General features: G+C 35.9%; 2 protein-coding genes across 2 annotated transcripts; both read left to right on the top strand.

Moving 5' to 3' along the window:
• Positions 1-435: 435 nt before the first annotated feature.
• RPA32B (Replication protein A, subunit RPA32) lies at positions 436-6,766 on the top strand. Its single transcript, XM_059605447.2, has 10 exons — positions 436-603; positions 1,213-1,323; positions 1,412-1,509; positions 1,630-1,671; positions 2,371-2,448; positions 3,638-3,716; positions 3,838-3,927; positions 4,007-4,083; positions 6,168-6,236; positions 6,360-6,766. Exons 1-10 carry the CDS (start codon positions 502-504, stop codon positions 6,442-6,444), a joined length of 831 nt encoding a protein of 276 aa, XP_059461430.2. The 5' UTR covers positions 436-501; the 3' UTR covers positions 6,445-6,766.
• Positions 6,767-11,772: 5,006 nt separating this feature from the next.
• Positions 11,773-15,359, top strand: AIL5 (AINTEGUMENTA-like 5). The gene is made up of 8 exons (XM_059605277.2): positions 11,773-12,061; positions 12,173-12,548; positions 12,645-12,727; positions 13,438-13,526; positions 13,617-13,690; positions 13,840-13,890; positions 14,000-14,076; positions 14,378-15,359. Exons 1-8 carry the CDS (start codon positions 11,950-11,952, stop codon positions 15,040-15,042), a joined length of 1,527 nt encoding a protein of 508 aa, XP_059461260.2. The 5' UTR covers positions 11,773-11,949; the 3' UTR covers positions 15,043-15,359.
• Positions 15,360-16,130: the final 771 nt, after the last annotated feature.

Raw genomic sequence — 16,130 nt, 5'->3', positions numbered from 1 at the left:
TTTTTTTTTTTTTAAAATTGTGTGAGGTATAAGGTTACGTGTCAATTTTTGAAGTGCATTGACGTGAATTTACGTTAATTTATGAACAGAAGTTGAACAAAGGTATCATCTCAATTTTTAGCTATAAGTGAGATACCATCTACAATACAAATTAAAATATAGGTGAAAAAAAAATAAAGTTCTTAAATCAAACGGAGAAAAAAGTATTTAACCCTAACATTTTTAATGAATGGATTGCTGAAAAAAAAAAAAAAAAAAAACTTTAAAATCGATATTTTTATTTATTTATTTGAAAATATCTTTAAATTGTTGTTTTAGATTTTTGTTTTTGTTTTTTTTTTTAAAAAGTAGGAAAACTGTCTATTTGCCTCCACGCTTTGACCCAAAAAAGGGAAGGAAATGCCTACGGATACCGCGTATGAAAAGAGTTTAAATTTAGTAAAGAAAATAAAAAAACAAACAAATTGGTCCTGACCTTTCCCACCCACACTCATAGAAGCAATGTACGGGAGCCAATTCGACGGCGGTGCCGCCTTCTCCGGCGGCGGCTTCATGCCCTCTCAGACAACCGAGGCCGCGGATCCCTCCTTCTCTTCCTCCAAGGTAACTCTCTCTCTCTCTCTCTCTCTCTCTCTCTCTCTCTCTCTCGTGCTTTTGTCTTTTCTTTTCTTTCAACTAAACATCTGTTTGGTCTCCGAGAACACGGAGGAAAATCAAAATAATGAAAAATAAGTTAAGAGGAAGGAAATATTGGAATCCGCCTTCGCTGCTCCCTTCAAGTAATTGGTTTCTAATAGCACTGTTAAAGGAGTGAAATGTAGTTTTCGAATTTGCCAAATAGAGATTTAGGGTTTTGTCCTTTGTTTTTTTCGGCTAGTGGTTACGGTTTAACTGTTGTGTAATTGCAATACTGAATTTACCAGATGGTTCTATTAGGCTTAGTTTTTGTGATTACCGCTGTTTTCTTTAATTTTCTTGGCAGTCGAACTGGACATTTTCTTATTTTGAAGGAATCGGACCTTTCGAATTCTACTCTTTGCTTTTGAAATGTGTATGCGAACAAACACATTGCATCGGTCTTGATTTAGTGGACTGTTTTGTTCTAACGTGCCTTCTATGAAGTACGGAAAATGTTGATATTATTTTTATTCCTATTATTTCTCATCAACTACAGAGTTTTAGGATTTCAAGTTTCTCTTCCTTTCTTTGCAGAATCGTGAAATCCAGTCGTTGCTTCCACTGACTGTGAAGCAGATTAAAGAAGCTTTTTTGTTGAGTGATGATAAATCTAATTTTACTATTGACGGTGTCGATGTGAACAATGTGGGTTTCTCGAAACTTGGCTTTGCATGTGTCTATTCATTTGATTTTTCCTATCATGCCAGGCCTTTTGAGATTGAAATATGTTTAGGTTACGCTTGTGGGAATGGTATGCAACAGAACTGGAAGAATTACTGATGTTACTTTCATACTTGATGATGGGACTGGAAGGATTGAGTGTAACAAATGGTGAATCTTCTTAAATTTGTTTTACTTTCATATCAAATTTGATTTGACAAGAATTAGTTAATTTAATTACTTGATTCCATGCCAATTATGGGTTTTTTTTTTTCTTTCTTCTATGTGTAGGGTTCAAGAATTGGTAGACTCGAATGAAGTGGAGGGAATCTTGTATGTTTAATTTTAAAATGTGCACATTCCTCCTTGTGAAGGAGTATTCAGCTATAGCACTTCTTTACTCCTTATACTTTAAGTAGTTAGGTTTTTATTTTATTTTATTTTATTTTTTTAATTTGGATATTTATCCTATTAGTTTTATTAAAGTAGTTTGTTTAGAGAGATTATTTCATTTTAATTTTTCCCCATGTTAGTCAACAAATCAATCAAACCATGGATGGATCCAGGGGGCAGGCCCCCCAAAAAAAAGTTCAGCCCCAAAATTTGTTAAAAAATATTATTATTAGGTTTTGTTTTGTACTTTATTATTACTGGTCCCCTCAAAAAAAAAAAAAAAAAAAAAAAAAGACACAGTGCGGTTGGTCTCCCCCAATTTAAAATTCCTAGTTTTGTCCTTGAATCACCGTTTTCTCCTCACCAATATCATGTGGTGAGCATTTTGGGGGAAAGAAATGAAAACTAGAATAGTCATAATAGCTCGGAATTAAAGGGTTTTCTAAGATTCCAACGTTCTTTTTTTTTTTGTTTTTTTTTTTTTTTTCACCCCTCTTAAACTTCCTCCAAGCAAGTGGATTGTTTTGGAATAATGGGTCAGTTTTATATCAATATGTGTATAAAAATTGTGTTCTTTCCCTTCTAAAAAACCTGTAATATACTATCTGAATGTTATTGAAATGATATCTTTCACTTTAGGGATGGAATGTATGTTCGCATCCATGGACACTTGAAAGGCTTTATGGGAAAGCGGACCTTAAATGTTTTCTCTATAAGGTACAGACTCAATCTTACCTTATGTTTTACATTTTAGCTTTTATATTTTTGTGTTCATAATGTAGAACTTACAATATTGTAGCTCATGTAAATTGTCTTTGGGTGTGTTTTATATATTTTTGGGAAACTTCACTTAACTCTGATGAAGTTTCATCATTTTTTAAAACTTTCAATTTAGTATATCAAACTTCAATTTTTTGCAATATCGCCCCTCCCGTTAGGGTTTGGGGTTAAACTAGACGGTCAAAGGGTAAAGTGACCCTTATACCTTTGTAAACTTTATAAAATTACAAAATTACCCTTAAATTACAATTAATTTGTTTTAAAAAATGAGGGTATTTTGAGAATGTTTCCCCCTATTAGATTCTAAGGGAAAATCCTAATGGAGGGGTGAAATTGAAATTTTTTAAAGTTCAAAACACTAAATTGAGAGTTTTTAAAACTTTGGGGGGAAGGTTGCAAAAGTGATGAAAGTTCATGGGGGTTAAGTGAAGTTTTCATCACTTAACATCTTGATTTTGGCTGTAATGCATGACCTATTAATATGTAGGATCACATTGGTGGTGCTTATTTACTTAACATGAATAGTTAACCTCATTGTTGGGTACAATAACATTGTCTCGGTCAATTATTCCAACTTTTTGGTCTGCATATTTCAAGTTTTTTTTTTTTTTTTTTTTTTTCCTTTTTAGAACTCTTAGTTTTGGAAGAGATTTCTTGTGGACTGGTATAGTAAAAAGATAAGTGTCACCTATTGGACACTGCTGTTGTGCAATTTAAGATTGTGGTCAATCTATGGGAGGTTGTGTGACTACAGGGCTAGCTCTCTCTGTGGAAATCAATTGTGATTTCCTCTTGAATCTTGCAGTTATATCTCAAGTAATAGCCCTCCAAGACATTAGACAATAGTATCAACATGCAAAAGAATGAGGACAAATTTAGAAAGTTAACAAGTTTTAGAGAGTAATAAAGTGGGCCTACCCTTGATTTCGTATATTTATAGCAAGTTTTAACTGAATCGTGATTATACTTAAGCTACTTAGACAAAAATGGAACCCCCTATGTTGAAATATTGACCTGTTCCCTTCTTGTGATATAATTGATCTCACAAAACCATGTCAGTGGTATAACTTTGATTCCATGAAGGTTTTTTTTATTTTTTTAAAATTGAACTTGATGTTGCTTTCAGGCCCATTACTGACTTTAACGAGATTGCAAGCCACTTCATTGATTGTATTTATGTCCATCTCTATAATACCAGGTTACGGGTATTGGTCTAACTACTACAAATGTCATTCAAGCTTTACATGACATATTGATTACATCTGTATGGATATGATCTATGTATATGCTCTGGCCTTCTGATGTTACTTGTATTTATGCTGATAGAAACTACAAGGTGGTGTTACCACACAGCAGCAGATGGCAAATTCAACTAGTACACCTATGAAGGGCTCTCCAGCTGCCCCACCACATCAAGTAAAAGATCTGATTGGAAATTTAATTTTGGTGAGTTTTTAATTATTATGCTTACTGGTCCTACATTTTTCCTTTTCAGTTCTCTGGTCAATATAACGTAGGACAGAAGAACATTGAACAAATGGTCTTAGATTTTTTGCAGCTGCCTTCATCCAAGTAAGTACTTCTAATCTTGAAAGGACAATGATTGTGTAAATTCTCCCTATGGCTCTTATTGTAATACCAAGATCCCCCCTCCTTTTGCATTTCTGCAGTTGCTTGCGTTGTTGTGTCAAACATGCATGTGTGTATATATATGAGTATATCTTCAATGAGGTTGTGCTTTTGTGCCCACCATTAAATGAGTGACAAATCAGCATGGAGCAAATTGGAAAAAGGTATTGAATTCACCAGATTATACCAAACCCAACGTATGAAACCATTCTTTCCTTTCTCACTCAGCTTTTCTCACGCAAACATCAAACTCATTCTTTCTCACAAAAATCCCCAGCCCACCGCCTAGAGTGAGACGCCGCCACGCCACGCCCCGCCCATACCCTAAATGAAATAATTAGACTTAAAATTTATAACAATAGTTTTCTTCCACTATTTCTCTTCTTTCTCTTTGGCTGTGCAATTCAGCCGTTTCTTTTTCTTCTAGTTTTTTCCTTTCCTCTACTTGTCTTTGTATTGTTCTTCCTCTTTAATTATCACTTTTGCATTTGTTTGGGTTCATCATCAAGCAAGTTCTGTTGAAACCACAAATTGATGTACAAGCAACAAAATGAAACCAAAAAAAAAAAAAAAAAAAAAAAAAACCAAAAAAACAAAAACTTAACCAGCAAAACCACCAGAAAACAACCACCAGCAGAAGCTCAAATCTGAAGCTCATTACCCAGCAAATTCAAGCACAACCGCCCAGCCAAAAAATGGATTGGAGCAACCCATTACTTAGAACTTACCGGTGGAGGATCAATGGGCTGGGCGGTGTGGGTGGGGCTGTCATTGGGCGGTGGCGGCATGTTCCGGCCATGGCGGTGGGCTGGGCAGCGATGGTTTGATATGTTGGAGAAAGAATAAGAAAGTAGAAAGAATGGGTTTGATGTTTGCGTGAGAAAAGCAGAGTGAGAAAGGGGAAAAATGGGTTTCATACGTTGGGTTTCTCATAGGTTGGTATATTCTGGTGCATTCAATACCTTTTTCTAATTTGCTCCAGGTTGACTTGTCACTCATTTAATGGTGGGCACAAAAGGTGGTTTTTGTGCCTCTCTTGTTGATGCTTTCAGATTTTTCTTGTTCGATCCCTATAATTATATTCCAAAATAGGGTATTTCAGTAACACAAGGTTACTCTATCTTAAATCACTATTTATTTTAAAAGCTTAAGTCACACGAGGTTACTCTATGTTATTCATAGCTTAAACTCTCTCCTAATACGTGAAATATTTAATTGAAATGGGAGGTGAAGCTTTACTCAAATACAATGTTAAAAAGTCACAATTTATCTTCAAAGCTTAAACTAATAGGTTGCAGTTTGCAAAACTTCGGAACTATATTTTCTTTTCCACCATTAAGGGTAGATTGGTCATTGTAGGCGCCTTAAAAAACACTAGATTGTCATTGGGAAGCTGAGAAGATGCTCTCGTATATACATACAACACATGTATGTAGGTACGTACATAAGCCAGCATTTTCAAAATGATGGGTTTTTCAGGTTGACAAATATTTTACTCCACATCAAACACTCAAAAATACGAAAAACATTTTTCATAAAAAAAAATTTACGCCGAAACAAACGGGGCCTTGGTGGAAATTGTTTGTCATTAGCAAATTCATTATTAGATGGACGGTTTGGGTAGAAGTATGCTTTTGGTCAAAAGAAGCATTTCTTATTTTGATGCTTGTGCAATCAAGGTCAGTTTTTCTGAAGGAGTCACAGAAGTCACTAAAAAACCTTGTGCCCAATGCCGAGGTGAGAGAGGGTGTGGGAGGGGGTTCGCAGATCACTTCTTCATTGGGATAATTGTATATGTAGTATGCATTAGTTTGTTCTGCGTGTGCGTGCATGAATTATTTCATTTACTGGTTCCTTCTGTTTCTGTTTGGTCCCGGAATAGTTAGCAGTAAGCCCAATTTATTTTAAAGTTTTATATCATATCTTACCTGCATATTTTCATTTGCATGCTCCTCCCTTCCTTGATCCTGTGCTTATTGCTGTGTAGTCTACTACTGCTGACACCTTTTGATCTTCCCATATTTCAGTGCAGATGAAAAGGGGGTACACTGTGATGTTATTGCCCGTCAGTTAAGAGTTTCAATGGATAAGCTCATGTCTCTCTCTCTCTCTCTCTCTCTCTCTCTCGCTCTCCTCCCTGCCCCCCCCCTCCCCTCTTTCTCTCTCTGGCCTTCTAACAGAAATGTCTCTTTAACTTTAAATTTCCTGGTTGTCTACAGGTCATCTATTCAAAATCTTGTAGAGGAAGGCTTGATTTACTCCACAACCGATGATTTTCACTTTAAGTCAACTATCAACGGTTGACATCTCGTGTATAAGCTTTTGAAATGAGGACAGTCTTTGTCTCAGTTAGGTCTTCTTGTGATCTCTCTGCTTTTATTTTTACATTCATCTGCATTTTGGAGATGTGAGATAAGAGGATTTAAATGTCAAGTGACAGTTGTTTAGCACTTTTTTTTTTTTTTAATGAATGTCACCTATCTTCTTTAGATAATAGATGATGGCTTGATATTTTGTTGCCAATGTTACTTTGTGCAAAATGGCAGGTTGTATAGTTATCCCCTAGTTCATTTCAATTAAGTTTTGTTTGGCCAAAAAAGCCCCCGGTTTATAGGTAGAGAATTTCTTTTTGCTTCTGTAGTAGCTCAGTATCCCATCGTAATTTGACTTGTTAGAAACAAGCTTGTTTATGAAGCTCTCCAGCCGGACAAAATCTTCCACCCTTCAGCAAATGCACTACTATGCAAGCTCATATTTCTGCTGGGAAAAATGTCTCCCCTTGGAGATTGGGCTTCCCCTCCCAATGGCAATGGATCGATAAAGGCAAATTTCGATGTTGCTATCCCCTCGAATATAGCTGTTGCTGCTGCTGTATTGAGTGACCCTAATGGAAACATCTTAGTGCCAAGTCCGTAAGATTTTTCATCAAGTTTGATCTAATAAAAATACCATCCACTTTGCAATTTTTCTTACGGAAAGATCGAAATTGGAGTCCAACTTAATCCATGCTGTTACCAATTCAATCATGGAAAAGAGACGAAGAAAGAAAGAAAGAAAAAGAAAAGGAGAAGTTAAAAAAAAGGAAAAAAAAAAAAAAAATTGTTGCAAACATGAGGAGGTTGGTGTTGCAATTTACAAAGGTTACATGCCTTCAATCTCACCGAGTCACCGACCTCCTCGTCCTGCAGCTCGGGATAAGAGCAAGCAATTGATGCACTCAGGAGATGGCACGTGCAGTGGCACGTGTCCACATACAGTATTGACTAGCTTAATTACCCCAACTGCGTCCTTTTATAATTAATTAATATCCCACTTGATGGTGAGCAAATCTTGAATCCCACAACAAAGCTCACGTTGAAAATAATATCCACATGAATTAATTCTTTTTTAACGCCAAAAGGAAAAACCTTTTTCCCTTAGGATTTGTGGGGAATCGGCATCTTCATATCAAATTTCACAAAGAAAATATGTAAAAATTATCATTTAATTTAAATTTTTAATAACAAATTAATCCAAGAAAATCATCATATTTAAGAAGAATGAAAAGACAGCAGCCTCCCTCCCAATTAACACACTGACTGACCCCTCGTCTTACCGAAACTAAAATCCATCGCACGAACGAGAATCTCATCAACGTTGTTGGGCCCACATGTCCTCACAAGAGGACACATGTCTCAAAGGATACAGTAGATCAGACAGCAGACCTTTCCCATACACAGAATGGACATTAAAATAATATTACCCCAAAAAAAAGAATAATTCCCAATTAAAAAAAAAAAAAAGGTCATGTCATGTGAGAGGCGATCATGAATTAATAATAAAATATTTCACTGACCACAAAACCCACTCCTTTACTTTACACATAGTGTTTGACCGTGGAAAACAATTAGAGGCCTTGAATTACGACAGCCAGCCAATTTTTTACTTTAAATTTGGTTGTATTTTAGTGGGTTTGAAGCTTACATGATTACCTTTTACTGTAAAAGAGAATATAATAAAAGAAATGAAAACGAAGAACACAACACTCCCGCCGAACTCTCTGCCAATCTGGTGAGACTTGAGTTGCAACCTTTTGCTTGTTTTTTTTTTTCATGGCTTTTTGGTTTGCTTAGTGTAAAAGCAGGTTTAACTCTTATCCGGGTTTTGGGGTCTTGCTTTTTCCACTACCTATTTTTACCTAATTCTCTATTGTCTATTCTCCAATCATGTCATGTGAGCTTTGCTTGTCTTTCAGTTTGTGTTGGGTGATTGGTCCTGTGTCGAGGTCACCCCCAGCTGCTCCCACTTGGGACATGTGGCCGAAGGGTGCGGAGGAAAGGTGGAAATTGGGGGGTGTTAGCTCACCCAAATCCACTTCCTGTCTGGGTATTGGGGTTAAACATCCATTACATTAATTAGTTAAAGCTTACTAAAAATATTCATTACTTTCAAAGTATGACACGTTTGATAAGTACGTAGAATAGATCTTGATCTCATGATGTGAGGCTATTTAGGGCTTTTGCCCTAAGGGGGTGGCGGGATGGTCCTTTGGACAGTTAGCCATAGGTTGATTTGACTGTTCAAGGTGGTGCAACGAAGGGCCAACGTCCTGTAGCTCACACTAAGGACATTCGGGCAGTACAACGACGTGTTTATGTGTGTAATCACATTGCATGCATATATATCCTTTCTTATATGGTTAATTTGTATGGAAATAATACCTAGATATTGTTTTACCACACTAGGTATATTATCATAGTCTCCTAATAATTTTGGCATTAATATGATATATTTAAAAGTATTATAATGCTATCCGAGCATTACAATGGTTTTGTAGTTTTTTTTTTTTTTTTTTCACGTATTTTTATACATGTGTTACTACAACATTAGTATTATAATCGGCCGTTTCTTTCGAAATATTTGGCAATTACAACGGCATTATTATAATGCTAACTAAACATGTTTATGCATCGTAACAACTATTGTAATGTGTAAACATTATTTTAAATATAAATGGGTATTACAATCATGTTATATTATTATTTAATTACATTCCTAAGGCTATTTGGACATTAAAACGAAATATTAAGTTCTTAGACCATTAAAAATAGAGCTTTATTAGGATTATACCGAGCAATTTTCATAAAAACGCTCACGAACTTCAAAAATGTGTTCCCCGGCTTCCTAAGCACTTCACACCAACCATAGAACACTTAGAATCACTTTAGAAACTTTATAGTGAATTTTGGAGTGAAAATTGTGGAGTCATGACATTTAAATAAACTCCGATTAGCTTAAAATTTTAAGGGAATTAAATGACTCGTAATCGTAAACGAACATTTGACATATTGCTCCCCTATTATTTAACGTGACAGAAGTTCCCGGGCTCATATTCTCCGTAGTTCATTTTCAACCCTAAAACAAAGTCCGATCGATCTTATATTTCTAAGGTATGTGTATAATTCATAGAAAAACTTAATAATACTTTACCAGATCTAAGTATTTTAATGAAAATTTCCTATTATCTTATGTGATCGTAATTAATGATCAGCATTACACTAGGACTAAAAACATTCTCTAAAAAATCATTATACGTCAAATCAAACACAACCTTAAAAGAAAATAATGTTTTTTCGTAAACAATTATATATATTTTAACACTCATCGTATACTTTCTTTCTATTTTTCAAGAGCTCCTATACATATATTTGGCAAAATTATCTCAATAGGGAAGCAACATAATAAGGGTAAATGGATCTATCATTCCCTAGAATTTGTTATTTTACTGTTAGCCGTGCACTTGCAAGCACGCAGTTTCTAACTTTTTTTTTTTTTCAGGATCAAATAATTGCCAATTCAAAGTAATGACATATCGTGGGATTATTATATACGTTGTTTGTACCCAACAACGTACCTTTTTTGTCCAAGTTAGAAGAAAATCTTTTTTTTTTTTTTTGTAAATATTTTTAGTGAATTTATATTTATATTAATTAACAGTCTCAAACGTTACTTAATCAATTTTTTAAGTTCCGAATCTTCAATTTTTTAATTTTAAGACCAGACTTTTGAGTCATTTCGAATCCAAGAAATTTCTAGACATTTTTGTCAATTTTTGGATGATTTTTTTCTTTCTTTTTATTTGTACTTTCTCTAGATCTCTCTCTCTCTCTCTCCCTCTCTCTCTCTTTCACACACACACACAAGCCATCACCAATATTGACTATTTGACTTTATCTCCATGACAATGTTTATAGAGATCCAACCATGGCTGGAGGACCGAGCTAGGACCCACCTCTATGGGCATGGAAGGCATACCTTCATGGCCATGAAATGGAGCATGGTATGGGAGACTAACCTCTATAATCGCTAGCTGTAGCATGATTGGGACAGAGGAGAAAGAAGTATGTAATTTGACATAAATTTTTTTTTTCTTTTATCAAAAATTGATGAAAATCCTAACAAATATCTTGGATTTTAAATAGATCAAAACTCAGATTTTTTTTTTTTTAAAAAAAAAGAAAAGATGCAGGGTTTCTCTCCTTCAAGTTACAGAGAAAATACTATATCAGATAAGAAACTTTTCTTCTCTTTAACTCCAAGACAAATGAACTTCTAGGACTCAAATTATTAAACTTGGAGACATATTTATTTGATTTTATATCTGTACGTATATTTTTTGCAAATCGAAACCTTAAATACTGCCATAGGCATTACCTTAACTTAAGGTACCACGTACTCTTACTTAGGGAAAAAAAAAGAAAGTACCACGTACTCTTACAGAAAAGATAGTAAATAATCACTATCCGATGAAACGTAACATGGCGATGTTTAGGACCAGCCGACGCGTGGTCTGAATCATTAAAGAAATATTACTAAAATCCACACGTGTCAAGCCGATGACATGCAGGCTGGTGGACGCCACTACTGTAAATCTATCCTCCAGCAGAAGGCAGCAGGACCCTCCCTCCATGCCTCTTTCTCTCACCCATGCTTTGGATCCCACAAACGTCACCGTATCACTACTACGCGAAACAACTTTCACTCGCACCTTCCTTGTGTCAAATTAAATTATCCTTTTAATTTTAATTTTAATTTTTTTTTAAAAAGCAAAGCTAAATATAAATTAAATAATTACAATAAATCAGCACGTGAGGTGGACGCACTGTTTGTGAAGTTGGAGCATTTATCTAATACCGCGTACGAAGGGGGGGTTTTATTGTAGATTGCAGACAAGAGTTAGAGTTACATAAGAATGCACCAAAATCAAATACTCAAGGTGCGGAGAGGCGGAGGGTGTCATTTTATGGAGGCAAAAAATGAGGAGGTGTTAATAGGGACAAAAGAAAAACGACGCGCGGCAGAAGTAGGGACCAATTAAGATGATTTATACACAAAATCCTCCCCCCGTGGGTCACCGTATCATACATGCAAAAATACACAAATAATGCTCTTTCTTCAGTCAAGAGGGAGAGAAAGAGAAAGAGAAAGAGACGAACACACCGCCTTGTCATCCCATGAAAAGGTTCCACTTGCTTTGCTCAATCAAATCCTTCAATTAATATGGAATATTATATGATTAATTCTTCTTCCCTTAAGAGAAATATAGCTTCGATGTTCGTGCACCTCTCTCTCTCTCTCTCTTTATTCACGTTCATCTTTCTTTCTTTCTTTCTCTCCTGCCCTCTATATCTGTGTCATTCCTCGGCCTCTTTTCATTACTACCTATTTACCTCTTCTTCATCTCTCTCTCTCTCATATATTTTTTGATTTTGCTATTTCCAAAGACGCATAACACCAACTCTACCCATCTCTTTCACGCTCATCAACGACATGGATTCTTCTTCTTCTTCTCAGAACTGGCTCGGCTTCTCTCTTTCCAACCATCCCCACCAACACTCCTCATCCCTCTCCCTCTTCCACGCCTTCACTTCCCCCACCCAAGGTCCACTCTCTCTCTCTCTCTCTCTCTCTCTCTCTCTCGGGTGTAGAGCCGAGGCTGCACATTTCTATGCGCAATATATATAATTTTTATTTATTTTTTTGGGTATTACAGGTACTGGGGTTGACGAAGCGCCGGAAAAAGATGCAGCTGCTGGTGCAACTGACCTGTCCATGTTCACAGCTGGGCCGAAGCTCGAGGACTTCCTCGGTGGCTCCACCGCCACAGCTGGAGCCTCGCCGCTGCCTCACTTTTCTAACGAGACGCCCATGGCTCTGACTATGTCTGAGCCTGCAGAGATTTATGACTCTGAGCTCAAGACCATAGCCGCCAGCTTCCTCCGCGGCTTCTCTACCGAACAACAAACCCAAGCTCAAGCTCATGCCCAAGCCCAGGCCCAAAAGCAGCCGTTGGCAGCAGCCGACCCGCCGCCCAAGAAGCCCGTCGATACCTTCGGCCAACGCACCTCCATCTACCGCGGCGTTACCCGGTAAAATAATATTCTTTTATTTTAATTATTTGGTCTTTTTTCAAAAACAAAATTACTTATTTTTTTTCTTTTCTTCTTCACATATGAAAATATTAGGCATAGATGGACAGGCAGATATGAAGCTCATCTTTGGGACAACAGCTGCAGAAGAGAAGGGCAAAGTCGGAAAGGAAGACAAGGTTATTTTTTCTTTTATTTTCTTATAAAAAAAAAAATAAAAAAAAGTTTTAGGGTTTTTGTGATTGTTTCTAACGTGCACCTGGGGTGCGTACTGAATAATCCTGGTCCACGAGATCTGGGTCTGAGACCTTTGAGAATGGTCCTCTGTGACCGGAATAAATGGGAGTAAAAGAATGTAACGCGGCTCGAATCCCAATAACACCTACAAAGGGCTCAGATCGGATCTTCTGGGCTTTCAGTACGCTACAGGGGCCCGTTAGCTTCCGCCTAGCTAATTCAGCTATTGTGCGCTAGTTTTTTTTTTTTTTTTTTTTTTTTTTCTTTTAAATTAAGGTTTTGTTTGAAGGTTCTTTTTCTGATGTGGGTTGTGTTGTTCGTTTCCTTGGCATGTATGAATGATTGCTGCCATGGATGCTAATGTCATAATCATCATCACCATCTCAGTTTATTTGGGTGAGTTTTCTTTCTCTCTTTGTCTCTTCCATATAAGTAAACAGTACTTGTACTATATAATTATGGTCATGATCATTTCATTCACCATCATATAACATTAAAAATGTTCTTTCATCAATGTGTTTCCTAGTACGATCGAAGTGACCTTAGATTTTGTTTACTGTAACAGATTCTTTTTTTGCATGAACGTGTAATCTTCTTCAGATTCCTCGTTGATTCACATTGAATGTTTTTCTTTCTTTTTTTTTGTTTTTAGGAGGGTACGATAAAGAAGAGAAAGCTGCAAGAGCTTATGATCTGGCAGCTCTCAAATACTGGGGTCCGACCACCACTACAAATTTTTCAGTGAGTTTGTCAGATTAAATGGATGAGATTAATTTTCATTTTATATTACTATTTTCCGATGTTGAAGTTTGGATCCAACTCTTTGTGAAGGTTTCCAACTATGAGAAAGAACTGGAAGAGATGAAGAACATGACTAGGCAGGAGTTTGTCGCTTCTCTACGAAGGTATTTTTAATAACCCATTTTGAATATTTGATTTTACTTTTTACCACTGTTTTCCTTTTTTTTTATTTTTTATTTTTTGTGTTGATCAAGGGGGTAAATCTTTTTGGTGTTGGGTTTGAGACATTTTTGCCTCCTTTATTTATGTTCAGGAAAAGTAGTGGGTTCTCTAGAGGAGCCTCTATCTACAGAGGTGTCACAAGGTTTGCTACATTATTAATTCCCTCATACTTTGTTTTATATATTTTGTCTGCAGTAAATAATATACAAATTTATGTGTGCTCTTTTTTTTTTTTTTTTTTTTTTTTTCAGGCACCATCAACATGGTAGATGGCAGGCAAGAATAGGGAGAGTTGCTGGCAACAAAGATCTCTACCTTGGCACCTTCAGTGAGCTTTCATTCCTTTGACAATGCATTTTTTCTTTTTTGGTTGGGTTGTTTATCATGAAATAATGTTAAATAATAAGCGATAAATTATTAAATTTATCCTACTGAGGAGTGGGGCCGAACTTTTTTTTTTTTTAATTAGTAACGACCAACATGTAAAATATTTAACTAATATGAAAACTGAAGTGAATGACGAAAAAACTTTTAATTTTAATATTACGTTAAATCATTATTTATTTCAGAAGCTTAAACATTATTAAAATGACTGAATTTAATAATTTAATTTATATTCTAACAAATAGGCACCCAAGAAGAAGCGGCTGAAGCTTATGACATTGCAGCTATCAAATTCAGAGGCCTAAATGCTGTGACAAACTTCGACATGAGCCGCTACGACGTGAAGAGCATTGCCAATAGCAACCTTCCGATCGGAGGAATGTCGGGGAAATCTAAAAATTCTTCCGAGTCAGCTTCGGACAGCAAGACTGTCGACGGAAGCCGGTCGGACGACCGTGATCTTTCCTCGTCGTCGACCATAACTTTTGCATCACAGCCCTCCACCTCATCCCTAAGCTTTGCAATACCCATCAAACAAGACCCATCAGATTACTGGTCCATTCTTGGATACCACAACACATCTTTCAACAATGCCAAGAACAACCCTAGTAGTACTGCTGCCTTTCAGAGCTCCACCTCTCCCTTCAACATGGAGTTTTCTGCAGCTTCAAACTCCTCTGCCAATGAAAGCAGCAGTGGGGGGATTTTCAATGGAGGATATGTTCATCATCAGCAACAGAATAATGGGAACAACTCAATCCCATTTGCCACCCCCATTGCCTTAAATAGTAACAATAGTTACGAGAGCTCCTCTGGTTATGGAAGCAGCTGGATTGGCCCAGCTCTGCACACATTCCAAACTCATGCAAAGCAGAGCCTTTTTCAGACACCGATTTTTGGCATAGAATGAGCATGAATTTGTGCAAAAATTGTGAAAGCGAAGGGCATGAATTTGTTGGTGGAGGGTGGAGTTTAGTTGAATAGATGGGGTGGACTGACAAATCATAATTCCTAGGAGCAGAGCTGACGTTGTAGTACTGACTGTAGTGGTTCTTTGTTGAGGTCATGGTTCCTTCTTTTTTGGCTTTTTCATTTTTCTTTTTTGCCCTTTCTCTTTTTCTTTTTACTGACATGATTTACATGGGTATAATGGGGAAGAACACTTTTGTCATCTTTCCTCCTTGTTGGTACTAAACTATCAATGTGAAAGTTTTCCATGTTATCTCCTCTTTTCGCATCTTATTGTTTAAATATGTTATCCAATTATTTAAAAGTTTAAGCTTATAATTTATAATATTTTTTTAACATTTTTTTACGTGTAGGTTAAAATTTCTTTTAATAGGTGGGATTTTAACACATAAAATATTTAATTAGATTGGGTAAATAACAGAGTTAGGTTCGAATTTAAGACTTTGGGCTTTGATAACCAGTTAAATTAAATATTTTACGTTTTTAAAATAAAGTTTAAGCTCACACGTAAGTGGGAGCGTTAGAATATAATTAATTGATTAAATTCATCTTTCTTCTTATAAATTTAAAGTTTTTGAGACAAGTGGTAATTTAACAAAGGTCGTTTGAACCTTCACTCCATCATTTATTCCTTTATTTAATTAAAAATATTACAAGTGTAAGTCATTCATCCCTCTATTTAATTAAAAATTCACTTTAAAGCTATGAATTACCACGCGATTTGAGAGCTAAACTTCAAAAATTTTCAATTTGGACCATTGACCTTTCAATTGCATTCAATTTGAACCCCTCCGTCAGATTTAACCATTAACTTTCCTGATGTATCCCTAAAAAGATCAAAATATCTCTGATTTTTTTTAACTTTATTTTTTTAAAATTTGGAATTAAGGGAAAATTTGAAATTTTATAAAAAAAAAAAATTAGGGGTATAAATGTCATTATTTTACTTTTAACTTTTAAAATCTGACGGAGAGGTTCAAATTGATTGTAATTGAAAGTTAAAGGGTCTAAATTGATATGTTTTGAAGT

The sequence above is a fragment of the Corylus avellana genome, chromosome 9 (assembly GCF_965113065.1).
Source record: "Corylus avellana chromosome 9, dhCorAvel1.hap1.2, whole genome shotgun sequence".
In the NCBI taxonomy this organism is placed as follows: domain Eukaryota; kingdom Viridiplantae; phylum Streptophyta; class Magnoliopsida; order Fagales; family Betulaceae; genus Corylus; species Corylus avellana.
This window is presented reverse-complemented; position numbering and strand designations above follow the sequence as displayed.